This window comes from Colias croceus, chromosome 20 (assembly GCF_905220415.1).
Source record: "Colias croceus chromosome 20, ilColCroc2.1".
NCBI classification, from domain to species: domain Eukaryota; kingdom Metazoa; phylum Arthropoda; class Insecta; order Lepidoptera; family Pieridae; genus Colias; species Colias croceus.
Genome location: NC_059556.1, coordinates 8,798,149 through 8,822,393, shown reverse-complemented (window position 1 = coordinate 8,822,393; position 24,245 = coordinate 8,798,149). Strand labels below are relative to the sequence as shown.

The following is a 24,245-nucleotide window of genomic DNA, read 5'->3' as shown; positions in this document are numbered from 1 at the left end:
TTACATGTCCATTACCCTGCTAGATGGATGCACTACCCGATTGTTTGAACAATTTCCTTCAATAAAAACATGTCAATGACGTACATTGTTTTATTATTATCTTCATGAATATCTGTAGACTGAACATGAATATGTATGTAACATTGCAAGTTATTAACTTGTAAAAGCTTATAATAATTCAATCGTCGGATTCTCTGGCATCTCAATTGCATTTGCTACATAATATTATTATAACGTTGCAAACAGAGCTAGTTAATTTCCACAATAAAGATCTACATAAACAGTTTAGTTTTCGTTGAAAATTACAACTGATTATTTATCAAATAGATAAAATCAGGTAGCACCCACCAATTTTTTTTTATTAGGTTTAATCAGTGTTTATGAGTATATTTGTTTATTGATTAAAAACTCAATAAAATTCAAGATATCATAACCTATAAGTCTTGTTAACACGCACCTATTTAACACACACTATTACCAAGATGCAAAGATCGTTGTAGAAGAATCGTCGCCTTACTCCATGACATTACGGTATTGCCATGACGCGATCTTGAAATTTTACTCTAAACGCGCCTAAAGATGTTTCACTCATATTAATATTACGCAAATTAAATCATTTCGACCTTCGACGAAGCCTTCTTGGTTTAAGACATTTATTTCTCAAAAAGATTACATTTGAATCACTTACAGAGAAATAATAATAAAAATTATAAACATGTTTGCTCGCTTATCGTTGTACGTAGTAAGTAGTTTGTTAACACAAATAGAATCACACAATTGAATACAACAAGAAATAACAAAAAAATGGGCGGTAATTTTTATAAACATAATTTCAGACTACCCCAACGACATTCTAAAGATATAAGGCTTGTGTTCTAGGTAAAGATATGCTATTTTCATGAGATATAAAATTAGTTACATTTTTGTTAACACTTTGTTTTTACTAATTATATAATATGTATTTTAATAGTAAAAGTAAAATTTATAGGTTTTATTTATGTTTATTATTTATATTTATTTATATATTATTTATTTATTTTTTACTATAATATTTAGTTTAAAAGATGTTTCTTTAGCAATTTCTTGAAATTAGATATCGATTTGGCGTCTTTAATATTTTTAGGCAATTTATTATACAATTGAACTCCTTCGAATAAGATACTCTTTTTCCCGTAACTTGTCCTGGTACAGGGCAGGGCTATATTGTTTGCGCGCCGAGTCATACGGTTTGTGTGTTGTATATTGGTGGAAAAGTTAATTAGAGAATGAACATTTTTAGTCAAGATTTTTTTTATTAACATACATATATAAAATTGATAAGTTTGAGCCAGATTCATGAGCCGAGTTTTTTTGTATATGAGGGACGTGGGTGTTCGAGATTTATATTGAAATAAAGTTTTTATTATTTTATTTTGTGTTATTTGCAATTTTTTCAAATTTGTTGTTGATCCTGAACCCCAAACCTCGATTAGATAGTCAATATGCGACTTGACTAGGCTATTATAAATTGAATACCGCACTTTTTGTGGTAGACAACGAGCAATAGGTCGTAGCACGCCTATCAACGAAGTAAGTTTTTTACGTACTTTTTCGATGTGGGCTTTCCACGTGAGTTGCTTATCGAGAAGGAGACCGAGATATTTTTCTTCGTTTACTTTTTTTATCGTTTCTCCGTTTATGGACAATGGATTGTAGGAGCCTATTTTCTTATTTTTTGCGGTAAAAATGATGTAATTGGTTTTGGAGGCGTTTATCGTCAGTAAATTTGATTGAAACCATCTGTTTAGTATGTTAAGATCTTTTTGGGCTTGATTTACTACAATATCAATAGAATTACCATAGTAGAACAAGCATGTGTCGTCAGCATATAGAGTAATATCTCCGGTTAATCCTATTTCGTGAACGTTATTAATATAGATAAGGAAAAATAGGGGGCCCAAAAGGGAGCCTTGAGGCACGCCACAGCTAATAGGTCTTTTTTTGCTATAGTGATCATTAATTTTTACGACTTGATACCGATTTTTAAGGTATGATCTAAATATGTCATAAGCTACTCCGGTTATTCCCGCATTTCTTAATTTCAGTAGTAAAATTTCGTGGCTTACTGTATCGAAAGCTTTCTTAAGATCGACGAATACTCCAAGAGCTACCTTTCTACGGTCTATGTTGAGTCTGACATTAGTGATAAGATCCACCGTTGCTGCAATAGTATTAGATTTTTCTCTGAATCCGTATTGTTTATTAAAGAAAAATTTGGTAGACGTGAGAAAACCGTTTAATCGAGAGTGCAAAATTTTTTCAAATATTTTTGACAAAGCTGGTAGTACTGATATTGGTCGGTAATTACTGGGATCTAGTTTAGAGCCAGATTTATGAATGGGAATTACTGAGGCTACTTTGAGGGAGTCCGGAAAATAACCTTCTCTTAGGCATTTATTTATTATTTTCACCAAGTTATTCGCTAATAAATCTTTTATATTTTTTATTACCCGAATACTTATTCCATCCACACCTATAGCAGTATTTTTACGGAGTCTGTTTATTATTTTTAAAACTTCATTTTCATTTGTTGGTTCTATTTTAGACAAGTTATTTGCAGAATTTGAGGGGCTTTTAAGTATTATTTTAATGTTTCTATGAAATTCTTTAGGAATGTCGTTGGCTAGTTGAATGCCTACGGTGGAAAAATAATCGTTAAAATATTCACAAATTTCATTGACGTTAGTTATTTGCCCAGAGTTCGTTGAAAGTTTCGTAATCACCGAGTCTTTAACCTTATTATTACATAATTTATAAATCAACTGCCACATTTTTGCAGGATCACTCTGACAATTGCTAAAACTTTTAATATAGAATTGACGTTTCGCCGATTGAATTTTGCTGAATACGAGATTTCTTTGTTTAACAAAAACTTCTTTCAGTCGTTCGTCACCAGGAGTTTGTTTCAGGTTGTACCACAGTTGGTTTCTGTGATTTATACTCTCAATCAGATCTTTATTTATCCAGTCTTTACTTGGTGGGTTTAAAATTTTTGTTTTTGTTATTTTATTATTGTTAATAGCGGCTGTCAGAGCCGTTTCAAATTGCTTGTAATCAAGGAATTCTTCATTCGAAAATATGTTTTTGATAGTTTCATATAAGCTTGTGTAATTGATTGATTGGTATTGAACTCGTTTTAAAGCCTCTCGTTTGTGTCTATTCAATTCCAAATATATTTGTTTATGGTCAGAAAGTGAAGATTCAATAATAGAAAGCTGAAAGGTGTCACTGTGTAGATTAGTAAGAACATGATCCAGGATGGACTTTGAAGATGACATATCTCGCGTACAGTATTCAATACTAATTTTATTTAGTATTTTCATATTATTTTCTTTTAATATTAGTTTGTATTCTTTTATTGATTGGTCGATGCTCAGTAAATTTAGGTTAAAATCACCAAATAAAATTACACGTTTTCTTTTCGTTAGATGTTGACTAAAATTTTCAAGAAATTTTTGAGTGTTTGCTGCTGGCTGTTTGTATATAACTCCAATATCTAGGGAAAGTGAGTTCAGATGTACCCATAGAAAATGATTACCATCTTCAAACTGTTCCTCAAGAAATTCATGTTTTAGGCTATCATGGATATAAATAGAGACTCCTCCTCCTCTCAGTTTAGTTCTGTAATTATAGTAGTGCGTATATCCGGGTAATTGTAATCTTTTCGCCTGGTCTTCATCCTTAATCCATGTTTCCGTCAGCACTATCAAATGAACAACAGCTTGGAAAGATTCCACAATACATCTTAATTCATCTATTTTACCTGTTTTTACTATACTTCTGACATTGGCGTAAAGAAACTTTATGGATTTGGTGCGAACTATAATGTCGTCGTAATTTTGACAGAGTTTGTATGTGATGTTATTATTTTTGATCTCGGAATTTACTGGATTTTCATTCGTATTTAGTTTTTTGGAAAGTTTTTTAAAATTGTGGGTATTCCTTTAATGTATTTGATAATTAGATTTTTTTCTCCATTTTCTGTACGCAATCGCAGTTCTTCTTGCACATTTATCATATATTGTTTCTGGATTGGTGTCTGGTCCCAATAGATTTTAATTTTACCATCTTTAATTATTGATTTTTTTATCAGTATAGATTTTGCAATCTCTTGTGAAGAAAAACAGACCTTTATAGGACGTAGTTTATTTTCATCAAATTTTCCTAGGCGAAAGATTTTTACTGGTTCAGGACACTGTGGATTTATTTGAGATATAATTTTCATCACTTCGCATCTATCAAGCTCTTTCTTCTTCTGCATATCTTCCATCTTTGATTCCGTAATTCCAACAATTATTATGTTTTTACTGCGTTCCAATCTATCTTGTACTTCATTTATAATGTTAGTCGAAGATCCCATTAAATTTGAACCTTCTGTATTTATGGATGACGCTTGATAATTTTGTAGAAGACGAACGTCATTTTCCAATTTAGTTACTTTCTGTTGGGTATCACCCACATTACTCGTTAAATTCTCTATTTGGATTTTCAGGTATTGGTTTTCAAGAACTAGTCCGTCTGTTGTCGTTTTGATATCTGTAAGTTGGTCTTTAATAGATGAAATATCATTTTTAATTGACTGAATACTATCTGTTTGCAATTTGCCAAAGTTATTCAATATATCAAGCATTTCCATTTTAAAATCTTTAAATTGAGATGCAAATTCATCTTCAGGCATTTTTCTCTTTCGGATTGATACATTTTTTTGTTCATATTCTGCTTCTTTAAAAGTAGATAAATTTGGCTGAGAGCTGCTACCCGCGATACTCAAGGTACTTTTTGGTGAACGTAAAATACTCATTTTCGTAGAATTCAGTAAACTTAGTAATAGGATAACGCAAAATATAGCACACGATATTAATTATCGCTTCGCTTTGCGGTATGCGCTGAGCTTTACTGCGGTGATGTATCGCACGGAGACAGCAAGACAAAGAAAGATGCAGTTTACGCAGTCCGTCTTGCTCACTACACTTATATTTTTGTTCACAGTTCGTTGACGGAAATTACACCATATTCTATTTGATTAAGATTTTAAATGGCTTGACACTTTTTTATTAAATTATAAGATTCACGTAAACACGTCCGTACTCAACGCGAGTCAGCGAGCGAAAAAAATTACCTACACCTTCTTCCATTACCTACACCATTTATGGTAATTATTTTTGCATGCTTGTATTGGCTGAATATGTTTGTGCTTTATTAATATAATTGTATCACCATTGAATACCATGTTTAAAGCAAAATAAAGATTTTATTTATTTATTTATTTATTTACACTGAAATTAAAACTAAACTAAACACTCATAAATAAAGAATAAATAAACGTGAATATGTAAAATTATATATTATTTTTAACTGTATGAGCAATAAAGGCAATATATTTATTAACATTTTCTTTTATTTTACGTTTAATAACAGTTTTGAATAAAGAAATCATGCAATCGAAGTAATCCGCCCTAGCGATACTAGCGCGAGTGAGTGTGATGTCAGAGGCGCATCGAATCTACAGATGTTTCGTACTAAAATATGTAAACTTCAATAATCTATATCTCAGTCATTTATTGATGGATTTCAAAATTTTTTTCGGCCACTGATTAGTTTTGATCTATTTTTTAAGACTAGTAAGGTGAAGATACTATTTTCTTTTTTTTTAAACTTTTCCATTTTTCCATACAAACAAAATTTATGTCATTGAAAAAAAAATTAAATACAAATAAATTCAGTATTTTCTGATTTTTTCCTTTGTACACTCACTATTACCTAGTTGAATACAAAATTTGAACTTTCTAGGTCATCTGGAAGTGGGTTAGGTTTTGTATATGTCTATAAGTCAGTCAGTCTTAAAAATTGCGATTTTTGGATATTAATATCTACGCAACTGTTTAATCTGTATTTATGAAATTTAAGGTTCTTGTTTATCTTGAGGTCCTCTTGATATGTACCAAATTTGGTTTATATAACTTAAATAGTTTTTGAGTTATAAGGGGGTGAAAAGTGGCTCGAAATGGTTCGTGTAAATATACACACGGCTGCTGCTCGCCAGTTCTCTTCGCTTGAACTCGGCTTGACACGCTGCCGCGTGTCTAGATGTATTATAACACCATAAAAACAAAAGAAACGTTTTACAATTAAAGCTGTTATCCTCTGTCTGGAGTAGTGTCTTGTTATTTAGATTTCTATGGTCTGGCGATATGATTATAATACATATTACCATTTGCCTTAATCATCGATTAATTAAAATAACATATTAGCTATTAATTAACGAGTATCTTGATCCTTGATAACAACACGACAATCAAGAATGTATACGTATAGGAAAAAGACAGGATTTTTTAATTATTTATGAATGAAAAATCATATCAAAGATCTTTTATCAATTCTATGTATGCTAATTGCAGCCTTGATAAGACCTTGACAACAGACAATCAATCGAAAAATGTAATTATTCATAGTGTACCAATATGAAATGCTGCATAAATTAAAATACAATAATAAAAGGTCTACTTGCCACTGCAAGTTCCCGTTCCCGTAGGATTTCCGGGATTGCGTCATTTTCCCAGGATAAAAAGTAGCTTATGTCCTTTCTCGGGTATCAAAATATCTCTTTAGGCATGATTGAGTAACAGACAGACAGACAGAGTTACTTTCCAGTTTCCATTTATAATATTAGTATGGATTATTATTTACAAACATTTATTTTTGATTAATATTAACGTCCATAAAATATTCACGTTTCTTTTTAACCGACTTCAAAAAAAAGGAAGAGGTTATCAATTCGGCCGGTATGTTTTTTTTTATGTATGTACACCGATTACTCCGAGGTTTCTGAACCAATTTACGTGATTCTTTTTTTGTTCGATGCGGGATGGTGTCGACTTGGTCCCATAAAAATTTTATCCGGATAGGCTCAGTAGTTTTTATTTTATGAGCATTTTTGTCTGTATTTGTAAATGTTGCAAGTGCAAGTTTGAAGTCGGTTGTTTTTAACGCAGTTATCACTTGTTGTTTCGATGCTTTTTTGTTCTCTTTTCGAGTGCTTTCTATTTTAATCTTAAAATTAAGATTTTGTTTTTGGAACTTATAACTGCTCATACCATAAAAAGGAACTACTAATAATAATTGTCAATAAGGATTTCGTGATACAAGATCTAGTGCGCTTTTCAGTGAGTAGGTAGGGTCATTGCGCTGGTTTTCGTCCAATTATAGGAGTTGCCAACTTTGTGATACGAAATAAATATTTTGGAGCACCCTTCCTTAAACATATAATTTTTTTTTAAGTCCTTATATAGTCTTCTTTAAGATAATATTAAGGGAAAATAAATCATTTTGATGTATCTTTTTATTTAAATTATTTTCTGCAAAAGTAGGGTAAATGCTAGTTTTCGTCCAAAAAAACTGGTTTTCGTCCTAGTGTAAGCTAGTTTTCGACCACCGTGTAGAAAAAGGAGGGTAGGTCAACTATTAAGTTAAAAATCAATTACAGGTAAATATATACGTTTATTTAATTAACATTACAATTTCTCACTACCTTACAGGTTTAGTTTTACTTGTGGTTTTACTAATAATAATCAATATAACTAGTCAACACTGAGATCTATGTAGCACTTGGCAGTCCTTATAGGCGTTAGTGATGACTGTATAATCATTCGTAATAAAGAAAGGAATGCGTTCCTTACAATGTAAATGAAACAAGTAATAATTACAGGACTAAGAAATAACATCAAAAAACAGAAATATTCATTCTAACAACAAAAATTTTCATTCTAATACTTTGTTTATCAAATGAAACGTACTATAAACACACAGCCATAATAATAAGTTTTAGCTACAGAATCTTCAGTGTACGCAGCGTCTTTTTTTCTAGATTTCTTAGACTCCTTCGAGGCCATCTAAAAACAATAAGATCTTTCTGAGGATACGTTGAGTAAGTATAATAAAAAAATACTGCATTGGCAAAACAGACCTAGAATAAAAGATGATATTCAAGTGAATGATAATCAAGAAAAATACAGTGTATTATGTCAGACCTACCCCCATTTATGCTACGAATAATTGACTCTACTTCACATAAGGAGAATGATACATGACTGAATGAATGACAATATTAGGTACCTACAACACTCTGGCCCTCACCAATTATTTATAAGGAAGATACTGAATAGAAAACTTTTCAATACGTAAAAATAGACGAAAAGTAATGCAAAAGAATGGCTATATTTAATTTTTGGATACTCCAATACTCATTCATGGACGAAAACTAAAACATTTAAAGCTAAATTTAGTTTTCGTCCACTTCTTTAAATATTTTTTTATTTTGGCAGCACTGACATAGCAGTGGACGGAAACCAAAAAAACTAAACTAATAACAATAAAGATCACTTCGGGAGAAACTATTCAGTATTTTAAAGGTCCGATAAAGTAAAATGACCCTAACAAATATTCACGTAGCTGTTTGAGTTTCCGTCCACTTGGACGAAAACCAAATATTTTGAGAATTTGGTAACCTAGTATCCGTCCACTTAATATTTCGAAGAGTATTATAAAAATGTATGATAAACACTTATAATTGCGTTTATTATGCTTATAAATAAACATACGTACCAAAAACATTACGTAAACTAGCTAAAACAGTGATTTACCTTACCATGAACTTTTCTCGCCGGCAAATTTTTCTCTCGCGCGATGACATCTGCAAGGCACGTATGCGAAGCGGCCACATTTACGTTAATTTTTTGAACTCTCTTCTTGTCAAATCAAATTTTAATGTTGATAGTACTGTTGCTTAAACATTATGGACCGTAAAAAGTGCAAACTTGCGCGGGGAGGTAGGTTTGTATTCAAGTTATACGCACATGATTGTAGCAGGTCAGTCAAATGGACGAAAACAGAAGCTGGACGGCAAACCAGCGCAATTACCCTATAACGAACAAATAAAGAATGATTCATGATAGATTCACGACATCTTTGTTTTTTTTTTAAATTAAGATTAGTCAATTTATTTAAATCTTTTCAACGAATTGATATGACTCACTTCCTCCTTCCACACATTATTACACTTTTTTGGAAAGTCTTCCACGAAAGGCATCTCATCAAGAAAACATAGTGGTAAGGTTGCTTTTCCACTAGAGATTTACGAGGATGCGTAGCGAGGGCTGTGTTTGTAAAGAACCAATCATATTCGAAGTTTCGCAAGGCTGATCTTTATAACTGGGACCTTTTTTTATTTGAATTATTATTAAATTGTTTTTAACAAAAAAAATAAATAAAAGACCCCATAAATTGTTTTTTTTCTATTGACATAGTTTTCGACTAACATTTGGCTATAATAAAACGACGTATTTTAATGTTTATATGTTTTTATTTATTGTGCATTTTCAATAATCCAATCAGTGTAAGATGCAACAGAAGCACTGACACCAGGGTATCTTGGATCAGCACATCCCATTCCAAAGGAGACGATGCCAACTATGACGTCATCAGCATACATCGGTCCACCGGAGTCCCCTTGGCAAGCATCACGACCACCCACGTCGAGGACACCAGCACAGATCATGTTCTCTGTGATTGTATTTGGTCTATAACGCGAAGCACACACATCTCTGTTCACCACGTTAATTGTAACATCTTGAAGTACGTGAGATGATGGCCCGTTGTACTGTAATGGGAAAGGTACAAATCTGAATAAGTCAGTTTTGAATACATTCAATGGTTATTCAATGAATAAGAAATTGATAAAGGTGATAATATATTCGTATGATAACATAGGTTGTTAATAATAAAGATTATGCTTCGAGATAATGGTCGCGAGTAATTAAAAACGAACGCAATTCGAGATACTTCGCTATCAACCTTTACTCCATAGAAAAGATAAGGTTCAAAAACAAGATTTGTGTAACCATGATATACTTACATGAATGGTGCCCCATCCAGCGTGAACTACAGGGAAATTGTCGGGTAAAACAAAACCCCTGCTGACAATAACTCCTCTCTGTATAGATGGTGAGTAGACGAGAGGGGTGAGCAGTTTAAAAACAGCAATATCGGCGTCATAGCTTGAAAGTTTTCCATAGTCTGGATGATTGCGTTCAAAGTCTACGTAGTGCACACTTCCAGCAGTATGACGGTAAGAGGAACCAGCTCTTATACGGGTGTTCTTAGGGTTATACCACCTGTAATAGATTAAGTTAAATCAAGTGATAGTGTCTTTAATCTATACTATTATAAATATTATAAAGCTGAAGAGTTTGTTTGTTTGAACGCGCTAATCTCAGGAACTACTCCGATTTGAAAAAAAATTTCGGTGTTAGATAGCCCATTTATCGAGGAAGGCTATAAGCTATATATCATCACCCTAAGACCAACAGAAGCAAAGAAACTCGTGTGAAACCGCGGGGCACAGCTAGTCAACTGATAAAATCAGATCTTTAATAAACCATACTATAGATAAAATAATTATAACGATACTAAGTATATAAGATTTATGATACGTGATTACTGGTTATCGGAAATAAAATTATAATTTATAATTACCATTCATTAAAGCAGTGCGCAGCAGTAAGAAGCCAATAAGATGTTAGAATATTTCCACCGCATTGCTGATCCCAAACTCCGAGCCAAGGGAAATAGAACTCTATTTGTACTAGAGACGGATATTTTTCGATGGTGGTTTCTTGTCCTCCGACGATAAATTGACTTTTAGCTTGGGAAGATGCTGCAAGTAAGATTGTAAATACCAATTGAAGGTAAATATGAAATGGATAAAATTTGTGATGATTTGAAATACGAATTTTATAAAAATGTGACTAATCTATTACTCTTGAATTCGTGATGATTGCAAAGAAAACAAAATGAAATAACGAGCAATGAAACATAATATTAAAGGAGTAAGTTAGAACCATTATCACTGAGCTGATTAACACTAACATAGAAGCTGAAAAAAGTAAACACATAATTATGTTCTAATCAAAATTATATTATTATCAATTTACCTGCTGTAAGCAGCACCCCCAATAGTAACAAGTATGATACCTGCATACTTATAATTTCGATAAGATTGCATTTTCATTATTTATAAAGATTCTCCAAATGTGTAGATTGCATTTATCGATAATAATTATATCGAATTGGGATTAATCCAGTTGTTGTTTATGGCCTGTATGTTAGTTAATATTACAAATAATGTAACAATATTTAAATGTTACAAAATAAGTAAAATTCGAGGTATATTATCTTAAAATGATAAACCTTGGAAAATAAATATTCCCAGTAAAAATATAGACATGACAGACTTGAAGCAAGCAGCTGTCCGCTTTCATTAACACAACACACACATTACTAATTTCATAGCTTCTACCAAATAAATTATGATTAAATTACAATTATCTTATTGTGTAGTAAAGAGTCATTTATCTGATACGGTAGATAATTTTGTACTAAAACATTATTTAGTTTTAAGAAAAAAAAAACACCAAATCCACAAATTTCGCACATTGATGGGAAAGTAATGTTTTTTAAAACATTTGTAATGAGCATTTCAAAGAGAGATTATCTACAATTTACAACACGAATGCGATAAAAAACATTTTGAAAAGGAATTGGTGTAACTTGTGTACGCTTCAAAAGCTCTTCCAAAGAATTTCGAAATCAGTGAATAATAAAACAACACGCCTGTTAAATCTATTTATTAACGAGCGTTAGCCACAATCCAGTTAGTATACGATGAAACTTGTGTGCTGACACCGGGGTAGTAAGCGTCAGCGCAACCATTTCCAAAGGAAACAACACCAACGACAACATTGCCTGCGTACAAGGGACCACCAGAGTCTCCTTGGCAAGCGTCACGACCACCAACGTTCAGGATACCAGCACAGATCATGTTGGCAGTAATGGTGTTACCACCATAGCGTTGAGCGCAAAGGTTTCTGTTAATCACATAGATGGTAACGTCCTGGAGGACCACGGATGGCTCGCCGTTTAACTGAAATGTTATTTAATTTATTAGTCTTTGCATTGAATAAGGCTTACAAACTGACTTAACTTCGACTGTGTTCATGTATATATGAACGTAGTCAAAGTTCCTTAATACGGCATTTAAATTGAAATTACTATTGGAATTTAACTTAAAATAAAATATGTAACTGTCGCGTCGTCTCCACATTTACTAAGAAACTCTTGCTACTTTTTAATAATTCTATTAGGCAAACGTTAATTGCCAAATAAAGATAACATGTCTGCTGTCTGGTCCGAGTAGATGAAAACCAAAATTAAATTGATTAAAATCTTCCAAACTCTTACACTAGTAGCTCCCCATCCAGCGTGCACTACAGCCTGGTTATCTGGTAAAACAAAGCCTTGTGAGACAATAGTTGATCTTTGAACAGTAGCTGAGTATACTAGAGGAGTGCGTAGCTTGATGACGCTAATATCAGCGTCAAAGGTGGAAGCTCTTCCATATTCAGGGTGGTTACGTTCGAAGTCGATATTGTGAACACTCCCTCCAGTGTGACGGTTGGTAGCACCTGCCCGAATACGTGTGTTTTGGCGGCTGTAAGTCCTGTAAAAATAAAATAAAATTTTGTAATATCGTCATGGTTACATATGGCAAAACTATAAACGTATATGATCAATAGCTCAATGTCAATATGGCTTTTTTGTTTCCAATGAAAAAAAAAACAATTTCGTTTTAAAAAAATTAATCTTAGGTAATGAAGGGAGGAGCGGCTAGTATATTAATATAATCTGATGAAATGTTTCAATCTACTACCTATATTATTATTAATGATGTGTTATCTTAAATATTTGAGAAGTGTTGGTTAATTTGTCTATAATCTTTTGGAGCATTCCTCTGCAGTAAAACAAAAAAGGCCCCATGATGTGACTCAAATACTTACCAACCCTCGAAGCAGTGAGCAGCAGACAGTACCCAGTAAGTAGTCAGTATACTGGCTCCACACTCCTGGTTCCAGAAGCCCCAGCCCAAGTAATATTCCACTTGAACTAGCGAGGGATAGTTTTCAATTCTAGTGTTCTGACCGCCAACAATAAATGGGGTTTTGGCATAGACGTTTGCTGAAATGTATTTGAAGTTTAATATTACACCATATACAAACCACATGATTTGTATAAGTATCTATAGTCTATACTAATATTATAAAGCTGAAGAGTTTGTTTGTTTGAACGCGCTAATCTCGGGAACTACTGGTCCGATTTGAAAAATTCTTTCCGTGTTGCATAGCTTATTTATCGAGGAAGGCTAAAGGCTACATATATCATCACTATACAACCAATAGGAGCGGAGCCACGGGGGTGAAACCGCGCGGATGAATAAAGGTCTTATTTATTTTAAACATGTAACTCTAATAAAAAAAACTACTAGAGAGATTTAAAAAAATCTTATCTCAAATGCTTTAGATATCTTAAGTTGATCTGGGCAATCCCAAAATCGGAACGGAAGTATTTAAGATATTCACATTATAAATTTAATTATACCTACACAAGCAATAAAACTACGTTAAATTTTAAAATTTAAGAAATAAAATCATATAAAAAAAGAGACGTGTGGCACTCGGGGTCTGCCGCGGTAAAGCTATTGCATGCTATGCCTTCAAGCCACACCTCCGAGCCCGTCGGAGTGGGAGCGTGAGGTTTTTTCGTTACGGAATTTCTCGATTCGGTCCCCGCGCTCAAGGCCCGCGATAGAAGCTATGCAATACCTTAACATTGATAAAATAAATGAAATAAAGCTTTACCTACTGATAATAGCAAACCAATAATTAAATAGGACACCATTTTATTATTTTAATGTTCACTTCTATTTAAAATATTTTTCCTAAACTTCATATTTATATACCCATTACGTGGATAATTATTAAGATAAAGTATTATTACAATCAACTTTACTAATCCTAGTACTTACGTCTTACAAACTAGATTAAACAAAACCGTGTTATAAATTATAATTACTATTTCCTGATAAAACACTATGAAATAATTTACCAATTTTTACGATTACAATTCACGTTTGATATCTAATTTTCCTCGTCAATTCATATTTTAATGTATGTACCATTGTATAACGAATACAGTTTCATAATTATATAATATGGTAAATCGATCCATTTTCAAGTAATTTATCAAATAAAAACATGACCCGATACAGTAACGACTTTTTCTGAAAATTTAAATCTATTTCTCCTATTTAAAGCAGACAGAATTTTTTTCGCAGTTATGCCATTTGCAAGCACTACACAAAACTTAACAATTTAAAAATATGATGTTGAAGTATTAAAAAATATCCCTGGATTAATTTAATCAGCAACTACTTACCTTACAATCGTTAATACCTATAAATGTTAAAATTTGTATGGGAATTCCAAATCCATTAATTAATCTTAATTTGGTACTTAAAGGCGTGTATTAATGATATGGTGTTTCCTTAAAAAATAATAAGATATCTAAACGATATCGATCTTGATGCAAACAAATAAAACAGATGTAAACTATTTCACAAGATTTTATTATAAAATAATATATTACATGGTAGATACAGCAGAAAACCATTTTTACTATTCCTTAATGACTGATGATGATTAAGCTGTCCTCTGAAAAAGGTCGACTATTTTGGAAGACAAACTCACAAGTTTGATAGCTCATATAATACAAAGTAAACTAAAGTACTAATATAAAAAAGGAATAAACAAAAACATAACTACTGAAAGTAGATTAGTAAGATTAAAGTAGGAATTAACGGGCGGTGGATAGGATCCAGTTGGTGTAGGAAGATACTTGAGTGCTGACACCGGGGTAGTAAGCGTCACCGCAACCATTTCCAAAGGAAACAACACCAACGACAACATTGCCAGCGTACAAGGGACCACCAGAGTCCCCTTGGCAAGCGTCACGACCGCCAACGTTCAGGATACCAGCGCAGATCATGTTGTTAGTGATGGCATTACCGCCATAGCGTTGTGCGCAAAGGGATCTGTTGATCACGTTGATGGTTACGTGCTGGAGGACGTGAGACGCCTGACCCTGGAACTGGAGAGCAAAAGTTTCATTATTATCTGGGAGAAAATCGTGATCATAATGACTACTGAAATTCTGAATAAGAGGACATGGAACGTAACGTTATGTTTTTGCAGCAAGATGAAGTCGAATAATGATCTCCAATTTATATGTAGAATATGAATGATGTACTAACTATTTAACACTATCTATTTCATTATAACAAAGGCAAATTTACAAATAACTGCAGTAGTGATTTTATTCAACTTTCTAAAAGTTTTCCACATTTCTCTTACCCGTGTGGTACCCCAACCAGCGTGGATGACAGCAGTGTTGTCAGGAACGACGAAGCCTTGGTTTACAATAGTACATCTCTGGATAGATGATGTGAAGGTAATGGGAGTGCGCAGCCTGATCACACTGATGTCGGCGTCGTATCTAGAAGCCCTGCCGTAGTCGGGGTGGTTTCGCTCGAAGTCCACATTGTGAACGCTTCCGCCTGTGTGACGGAAGGTGGCTCCTGCGCGGATACGTGTGTTGGCAGCTCTGTATGTCCTGGAATGGAGTATGTTACAGTATTAATGGATATGCAATATTAAATGATTAATAGCTCTATTTGAAAAAAAAATAATTTATTAAGTTTGTCTTTAAAATCAAATTCATTTATTATCAGAACATCATAGGTCCACCTGTTAGTAATTTCTTAATTACTATGTTAGAATAGAACATTAATCATTTTACAATTTATATGGTGAAAGTACACACAAATGCTTTCTGTTGTAATGATATATTGAAAATTCTGATCAACTATTAGGTATGTTTAATAAGTATTAGGTGGGTACTTGGTTAGCAACTAGAGTTATGAAAAGTACTGACGATCAATTATATTTTAAATTTACAATTAATCAGAGAGGTTACAGGTACAGGTTATATTTTAAATTTACAATTAATCGTCATAAAAGGCAGGACATTTCCTTCATACTTAAATTATCTCTACCAAGTTTGTATGATCTATGAAGCATTCGTCTGTTAGTATCAAGAATTACTCACCATCCCTCGAAGCAGTGAGCAGCAGAAAGGATCCAGTAGCTAGTCAGAATGCTGGCTCCACATGCCTGGTTCCAGGTGCCCCAGCTGTTCAGGTATTCCACTTGAACGAGGGACGGGTATCTTTCAATAGTGGTGTCCTGACCACCAACAATGAATGGGGATTTGGCGTAGGCGGTTGCTGAAAGAAATTAAAATTAATTATTCCTATTAATAACTCAGCCCCCGGAATCACAGAAACGCAGAAACGACGAAAGCCCGATCGGTCCACGACACAATAGATTTTCTATTGTGTCGTGGACCGATCGGGCCGCTGGGGGCTCAATGGTTTAATAAAAAAAGCAGAGCAAGAATCACATGCACATACTGATGGCAAATAGAGATTATTACGAGAAATAAAGAAATTGAATTTAGCAATACTACAGCTATGAAAATTTCACAAAAAAAAAATTAACATAAATTCTATGGATACAGTTTTATTACAGACTGAAATAATGTATAAAATTAAAAAAAATCATACTAGATTGCCACCGAGTATCCTTAAAATATCTATTTGAAAAAAATAAGGAGAAGAATATATATTTATTAATTTAGGCAATTTGAAAATAATTTAGCTCGAAGTCAAAATGAAATTTAAAATATAAATTTTATGTTGCTTTAAACCAGTAATTTAATTACGTTACGCATTAGCATTATTATTTACGAATTATTAAATGACTTGAAAAAAAGGACTTTGAACCGCAAAAACTCCTAAATTAAAACAAGTGACAGAGTTCAATGAAAGTTAGATATTTTTTATAATATGTAAATAGTAAGAGAAATATAATTTATATTATTTACCCACTAAAAGCAGCAGACCAAGAGGTAGGTAGGACACCATATTGATATATTGAATACTTCTGTGAAATCATTTGCGCATTCTTCGTATTTATATACTTGGATAATTCATAGGATTAAATATTTTAAGATAACAAATTATTATTATCTGAGTTAGTACTTAATCCTTCTGGGCAAAGAATTGGATTAAAAATAAATATAATATAATAAAGATTTATTGATATTGATTGATGAATCGACGATAATATGATGAATCAATTTTTATTATTTTGCGATAAAATTGTTTCTAATTGTTTTATTTGTGTTTATATTATTTTAAAATTATTTTTTACTCCAAATCCAATCTTTATGTAGGTATAAATAATATCTTGTTTGTAAATTAACTTAATATATTTTTTTTAACGGTAAACAAAAGCTCAAGAGCCATTTTAATTTTTTTGTTATCTTATGTTTTTATTACATTATTATTTCGTAGACGTAAATGTTATAAATTATGTGTATAAAATCCACTTTAATCCATTCTTCCTACTAATATTATAAATGAAAGTAACTCCGTCTGGGTCTTCTTCACACCTAAATCGCTGAACCAATTTGTATGAAACTTGCTACAAAGATAATTGGAGACCTGGAGTTGCGAATTCATAAACGAGTTTTCCTCTCTTTTCTTTTTATTTATCTTCGTTGACTCACATTTTCAATATTATTCTTCTATTAAGGGGGTTTCTGATTAAAGAATTAGGTAGCAAGCATAAGCGCTTAGGAAAAGTATTTTTTATTTGCATTATTATCAAAAAATGGTAAATACCATTGAACATTTAAATTAACAAGATAGGGTATTGAGTCTATTACAGGTCGCGTGATGTTAATCCATATATTATCGATATTATCAATAATTAATAATTACAATTATTATCAATTGATAACAATATAACATTTGAAGAATTTTTTTAATTAAATTTTATTATTAATCAAAAGTTAATGATATCCTTGTTCGTAATTTTGACATGACGAATTTTCTTAATAATTCAGCTCATGATAAATATTGTATTTTCAGTGTATTTCATTCAAAATGTTACATGGAAAATTGATTTACCATATTAATAAACTATAATTATATAATGGGCCCTCTTCACAATCGACAGCGTTGGCCCATCAAATGATGGACCATCATTGCTGCCAATTAGTGTGACAATATGTGGTAGTTTGCATATTGTCCAATGTTCCTTTGATGACCAATGACCTATTATACTAGTAGACGCGGCATACGCCAACATCATTGCACTAAAAAACAGCGTAATTAATACATACCTACTTACTAACGCATTATCACCAATACAGTTGTTCTCTCTTTCACTCTCACGCACGAGACATAATACATGTATCACTCATGTACTTCGTAATAACAACAGCCGATTAAAATACAAAAAGAACGTCCAGCCACGACGCTGAAAGGTGCGTGACTAAGTGAAACTCGGGCACTTACCTGAGTTTTTTCTTGCCAAAATAGAGAGCGGGTAACGTATCTAGCTCTTTTATATATCATAGTTGATGACCGACAAACGGCAATTATGAACAAACATCTGTAATGATGACCAACCACAGACAGAACCCGTCTACGCTTAAACTCAAATATTTATTTGAATTAGACTTCTTCTAAAAGCAATTGATAAATGCGATGTTTGAAATTTGAATGGATCTGCATGTTTGGAACAAATATAAGTCCACATAATAAGCACATCGGCTACCATCGTTGTATTCGGGTACTAAGCAGTTCTCTTTACTCATTAGAAATTTTACAGATTTCTAATGAGGAAGCTATTAACTTTAAGTTTCGCCTTTATAAATTATCCAAGTTAACGTATGCTGTAAGTTACAACATCACAACGGTGGCACATAACAAACTTTAAATTGGTTAAGTTCAGTGCAGGGTTTAATCAAGATTTAGTACTTGCGTGGTTTTAGAATTTATATTTTTACGCTATTGCATAGCTTCTATCGCGGGCCTTGAGCGCGGGTACCGAATCGAGAAATTCCGTAACGAAAAAACCTCACGCTCCCCACTCCGACGGGTGGAGGTGTGGCTTGAAGCTTCACCGCGGCAGTCCTCGAGTGCCACTCGTCGTTTTTTTTAAATATAATATAAATTCGAAAATCCGAAAGAAGAGAATGGGTGCCCATTTTCTAAGGGACTTCGTTCTTTCAGCATTTTTATGGCGTCCACTGTTAGATATAGGCCTCCTTCAACACGGCTACTGTATATTTGTTTAAAAAAAGTGTTATGTTTGTTATTGTTTTGAAATCTCTACAATATGTAATTAATAAGGCCCGGCAACCAACGTCAAATATTTTGTTGAAAATAAATTACGAATCATTGAAGTACCCACACTCATAAAATGAATACAAGCAAACTGAACTAAACAAAAACAAATAAAAGAAATCATACAGTGTCTAATTAAAAATGAACTCAATAACGCAATAAGAATAAAATCAACATCAACAGTATTGTAAATCTGCTCCACAGCATATATCTATACATTCATCTCGACCTACATAATCTAGGTAAAAGAGCTATAAAGGCAGTCAGTCAATCGTGATTTCTGGAGCTCCATTATATTCCTAGGTCCAGTTTCCCGGGACAGGATCAATACGGCACTAACAAGGGAAACGCAGCGCGCATGCGTCGACGCCATTGCTAAAACGAAGCGGCTTCAAAAAACAAAACATTAATACCAATATTATTATAAGCGAAATGTCGCCGGAAAAAGAAAAAGGTATAAAGTGCTGTGATTTGTGTGTGCCATTTATTAGTTACGTAAGAATGCGTGTCTAATTTGACATTTTTCACTTGTTTATAATGTTTTTGTTGCGTGAGTATTTTAAAGTTTATCAGAGACAGGATCTAGAGATCCTTCCCGAATTAAATGTCTGAAAACAGTTAAAATAATTACAACTTTCTCAAATGTTTCATTTTAATTCAAGTTCAAGGTATAGACAAAAAACATAACCTCTTAATCTACGTATCTACTCTTTGTTATGATATATCATGTGTTTTTAGTTCTTTATTTTTGAATGAAAAGTTTAATAATTTTAAGCAGTGCTTTAAAATATGATTCTATTGGTTCTTTATTATTCACTAACACCTGGTCTTAAAAATACATTCAGTTAAAAGTGAACCTAAAAGTTCATCTAAAACGTACCTGTGATCCATTTCGCGTATTTTTCATGTACCTACTTTTTATATTATTTAATTATTAAATTTCTAATAAAAATATATGCAATTTAAAAACGACAGAACCTATTTTAGGTTTGATTTTAGAGCGCGCAAAAATTTAACTAAAAAAATCATGTAATACGCTTAATGTCAAGTTCATTTACCAATAATTAATAAAAGTAGTGTTTTAAAAATAGTATTTGCTACAAACAGTATTTTCATGTAAATTCTATTATAAACTACATTCTACGATAAAATTATTACCTTAAATAATAATTAATATAAGTTTTAATTATATGTCAGTAGCATCGCCATTTCTGCTGTAGTAGTAATCTACTAACATATTAGATAGTACCCACACATCAGAAACATCCTAATAAAAATTTCTTTCCAGAGCCCGAAGATGTCATGGAATCGATAGACGAGTTAAAAGAGCGTCTATCATCCATGAAACGTATGATGGAAGAACGAAAAGCTGCTGGATCTGGTACCAAGGACCTGTTCCAAGGTCACGCCCCCAGCCTGGAAGGTACCAATATGATAGATGGCAGCTTCCTAAGCTTCGTCTTCGGAGGGTCCCTGGTGGTGATCCTGAGCGTCTCCTTCTATGCCTTCTATAACCTTTACCATGCTGTACTGAAGAAATTCCCGTCGCCTCACACGGAATTGTAAATAGTAGGTAGTTAAATAAATTTATGGTTAATGTTTTTGTGTTTTATTTGGGAATCACGGGTATGGAATAATGAGATACAAATTTTAATATCTAGAGGTAAGTAAGTTAACCATACATCCTACAATTAATCCATACCTAATATTATAAATGCGAAAGTAACTCTGTCTGTCTGTCTGTTACTCAATCACGCCTTAACTACTGAACCAATTTGCATGAAATTTGGTATAGAGATATTTTGATACCCGAGAAAGGACATAGGCTACTTTTTACCCCGGAAAATAGTATAGGTTTTGTCCCGGAAATCCCACGGGAACGGGAACTATGCGGGTTTTCCTTTGACTACGCAGGCGAAGCTGCGGGTGGAAAGCTAGTATTATATATGCGAAAGTTTGTGAGGATGGATGTATGTGTATGTGTATGTATATTTGTTACTCTTTCATGCAAATACTACTGGACCTATTACAATGAAATTTAGCACACATATAGAGGGTGACTTGGAGTAACACATAGGATGGGTTTTATCCCGTAAATCCCATGGGAACTACGCGCGTTTCTCTTTGAAAACGCGGGCGAAGCCGCGGGTGGAGGCTAGTTTTTCATAATACATTGGTTCATGTTGAAATGTAATTCCTGCACACATCACACTAGTTAAGTAAACGTGTTTTAAATGCGTTAAACATGTAATAATGAATATTTATATAATATAATATAAAAATGAATCCCAAAATGTGTTGGTAAGCGCATAACTTGAGAACGGCTTAACCGATTTCGTTAATTCTTTTTTTATAATATTCCTTGAAGTTCGAGGATGGTTCTTATGTAGAGAAAACGTGAATATGTACCACGGGCGCAGCCGGGGCGGACCACTAGTAATGAATAAAATACAATAATATTTCAGATCGAATGTTTTTTTTTTATTATAAAGAGCCGATTTTTCAATCCTTGGTTAAAATTTATCCGTCCAATGAAGTATTACACTAACATATTAAAATGTCACCTGTAAACTGTCAAATACGGACAATTACAATACATTTTTGAAATGGTAGTTTAATACGTTATTCGATGAATAAGTTTTAACCAAGGATTGAAAAGTCAGCCCTTAAAAACCAATAGACCAAGATTTGGAATTAATTAATTGATTGATATTGATTATCCGTATCACAGACTTATAAAGCTTATTGTATTTACTGAGATAGAGCACCTGTAGCGGTTTTGTCAGAAAATGTGTAACAATCCATAAAAAATTAAGCAAAACTACAAACTAGATTGAATATAAAAGTTTGTGACAAAAAATATTTATCTGTGTGATATTTGTCACAGAGAATAGAGATATAAATTCAGAGCATTGACGCGTAGGCTACTTTTTATTTGACTCAAATCACGCATATGCGAACTGCTTATAAACCAAAATTATTTGTCTTTTTATATGTTCATTCAAAGAACGTTAAAAACTGTTAAATTCTTATAAGACAATAATTTTAATTAAAACAATTATTGCTTTAAAACATTTCATATTACTGAACTCTCTCTACATAGTATAAAACAAAGTCGCTGTAGCTGTCTGGTCGTCCCTATATATGCTTAAATCTTTTAAACTACCCAACGCATTTTGATGAAGTTTTGTTGAATTGATAGAATGATTCTCAAGGAAGGTTTTAGTACATTTATTAGTTTTTAGACAAAGCCACGGGCGGAAAGCTAATAGATATCGAGAATATACACCATTACAACAGTGCTTATTTCAAACAAAATTATGTTTCGATGGTTCGTTTTAGCCTAGATATCCTAGAAATTTAATTTATTATAATTAATATCTCACACGAAACTAATTTGTTCAAGGGCTTGTATTAAAAGCTTACATAAATTCAATTACATAATTAAGATACTTTATTACTCTATAGGTAGGTATAATTTACAAATTCTCGTTCGTTTCACTTCGACGAATTTTAATATATAAAGCCGATACAATTTCACTGTATTTCCTTTGAGGGTATCTAATCTATATAATCCTTTATAAGGTATTTAATCCTTTATTCTATACAATATGAACTTGCAATGTTACAATAAATGAATGCAACGTATAATAAAATATATCCTATGAATTATGAAATAATTTCACCATTTGCAATATTATCAGCTCCTAATTTTTCCTATCTACCACGGAAATATTAAGAGCTGATATATATATTGTGTGACGCCCACACAACCTACACTTTACAAATCACATCCAAAGGTTATAAACATTATTCATAGAACAAAGCACAAACAGCTATTACTGATAGCAATGTTAATAAAACTGTCAGAGCCTCAGTGAGGAAGTACATTGTTAATTATTACACGGAACGTTTAGTCTTTATGAGTAGAACATAAGGATATAAATTTACATGTACTATTCACAATACAAGAGAAGTTAAGCAATTGCATTTAATTTCTGATGGAGAATCAATTTCTTAAATTATTATTATAAACTAGCTTCCGCCCGCGACTTCGTCCGCGCGGATGTCGGTCTTCGCGTGGATGGTTTATTTCTCCATTTTGAGTAAATCTGACAATGACATCTTATAAATGTCTTTTATAAGATGTCATTGTCAGATTGGACCCAGATACGGCTAGGCCTATAATAATACGCAACGTGTTCTACAGAACAACGTCTATGGATAAAACTGAAAAATTAAGATTAATTTTTTTTTACGTATTTTTTTGGGATAAAAAGTATCCTATTTTACGCCCAGGATAATAAGGTATAATTATACCAAGTTTCATCGAAATCGAACCGTTAGTTTTCACGTGATGCCTTCACATACAGACAGACAGACAAAATTTTTTTTAATCACATATTTGGGTTTGGTATCGATCTAGTTATTTATTTTTTCAATATTTTCAATGTACAGAATTGACCCTTCTACAGATTTATTATATGTATAGATACAATTTCTGTTTGTATGCCCTAAAAATGATTGCACCGATTTTAATTTTATCATCAAAGGATTATGGGATGCTAGAAGAAGGTTTCAGTTCATAATTTGATTTGCATTTTAATTTTTAAAATCTTCAAATTTAGATAAACCGCAAACGGAAAGTTAGTAAATATTAAACAGAAAAGAAAATTGGTATAAAGATTCGCGAAATGGATTTACTAATATGTAAAACATTAGGAAATATTATACACACTAAAATTATTTTTTACTTTCATGTTCATTTTTCCAGAAACATTACATTTAAACCGAGTTATTAGATTTTAATTCTGACTTACGTAACAAGCCATTCAATAATTGACGCAGAGGAAGTCAGAGTTACGCAAACCTCCATATTTACTGTACAAGGAGGCTTAATTACCTCTCCTCTGGGTATGAGGTTTCCGGTTCTACGCTTTTGTGTATACTCTCAATTAGAATGTGGTTACCTTTTTGAGTACTACTTGATGCTAAAAATATA

The 24,245-nt window shown here is 32.6% G+C and overlaps 3 protein-coding genes and 1 long non-coding RNA gene across 4 annotated transcripts; 1 reads left to right on the top strand and 3 right to left on the bottom strand.

Annotated features, from left to right (window-relative positions):
* Positions 1–7,516: 7,516 nt before the first annotated feature.
* On the bottom strand, positions 7,517–8,894 carry LOC123701102. The gene is made up of 2 exons (XR_006752676.1): positions 8,684–8,894; positions 7,517–7,928 (listed from the first exon to the last, which is right to left on the bottom strand). It is a non-coding gene; the product is annotated as an uncharacterized LOC123701102 (long non-coding RNA).
* A 506-nt stretch (positions 8,895–9,400) lies between these two features.
* Positions 9,401–13,892, bottom strand: LOC123701058 (brain-specific serine protease 4-like). Its single transcript, XM_045648470.1, has 7 exons — positions 13,889–13,892; positions 12,930–13,107; positions 12,334–12,592; positions 11,728–12,016; positions 10,570–10,750; positions 9,950–10,208; positions 9,401–9,694 (listed from the first exon to the last, which is right to left on the bottom strand). The coding sequence occupies exons 1-7, from the start codon at positions 13,890–13,892 to the stop codon at positions 9,401–9,403; spliced, it is 1,464 nt and encodes a 487-aa protein (XP_045504426.1).
* Positions 13,893–14,712: 820 nt separating this feature from the next.
* Positions 14,713–16,969, bottom strand: LOC123701057 (trypsin, alkaline C-like). The gene is made up of 4 exons (XM_045648469.1): positions 16,930–16,969; positions 16,093–16,270; positions 15,339–15,597; positions 14,713–15,075 (listed from the first exon to the last, which is right to left on the bottom strand). The coding sequence occupies exons 1-4, from the start codon at positions 16,967–16,969 to the stop codon at positions 14,782–14,784; spliced, it is 771 nt and encodes a 256-aa protein (XP_045504425.1). The 3' UTR covers positions 14,713–14,781.
* A 2,519-nt stretch (positions 16,970–19,488) lies between these two features.
* LOC123701101 lies at positions 19,489–20,842 on the top strand. Its single transcript, XM_045648543.1, has 2 exons — positions 19,489–19,697; positions 20,532–20,842. The coding sequence occupies exons 1-2, from the start codon at positions 19,676–19,678 to the stop codon at positions 20,807–20,809; spliced, it is 300 nt and encodes a 99-aa protein (XP_045504499.1). The 5' UTR covers positions 19,489–19,675; the 3' UTR covers positions 20,810–20,842.
* The last annotated feature ends 3,403 nt before the right edge of the window (positions 20,843–24,245 follow it).

What these genes read in the sequence shown, in the direction of transcription:
- LOC123701058 (XM_045648470.1), bottom strand. An exon ending in GCTCACTGCTTCGAGGGTTG is followed by an intron (nt 12,593 to 12,929) that starts GTAAGTATTTGA and finishes TTATTTTTACAG; the next exon opens with GACTTACAGCCGCCAAAACA. An exon ending in CTGGATTGTGGCTAACGCTC is followed by an intron (nt 10,751 to 11,727) that starts GTTAATAAATAG and finishes TCTTACTTGCAG; the next exon opens with CATCTTCCCAAGCTAAAAGT.
- LOC123701057 (XM_045648469.1), bottom strand. Translation starts at nt 16,969, where the DNA reads ATGGTGTCCTACCTACCTCTTGGTCTGCTGCTTTTAGTGG. An exon ending in TGGTCTGCTGCTTTTAGTGG is followed by an intron (nt 16,271 to 16,929) that starts GTAAATAATATA and finishes AATTTCTTTCAG; the next exon opens with CAACCGCCTACGCCAAATCC. An exon ending in GCTCACTGCTTCGAGGGATG is followed by an intron (nt 15,598 to 16,092) that starts GTGAGTAATTCT and finishes ACTCCATTCCAG; the next exon opens with GACATACAGAGCTGCCAACA.
- LOC123701101 (XM_045648543.1), top strand. Translation starts at nt 19,676, where the DNA reads ATGTCGCCGGAAAAAGAAAAAG. An exon ending in GTCGCCGGAAAAAGAAAAAG is followed by an intron (nt 19,698 to 20,531) that starts GTATAAAGTGCT and finishes ATTTCTTTCCAG; the next exon opens with AGCCCGAAGATGTCATGGAA.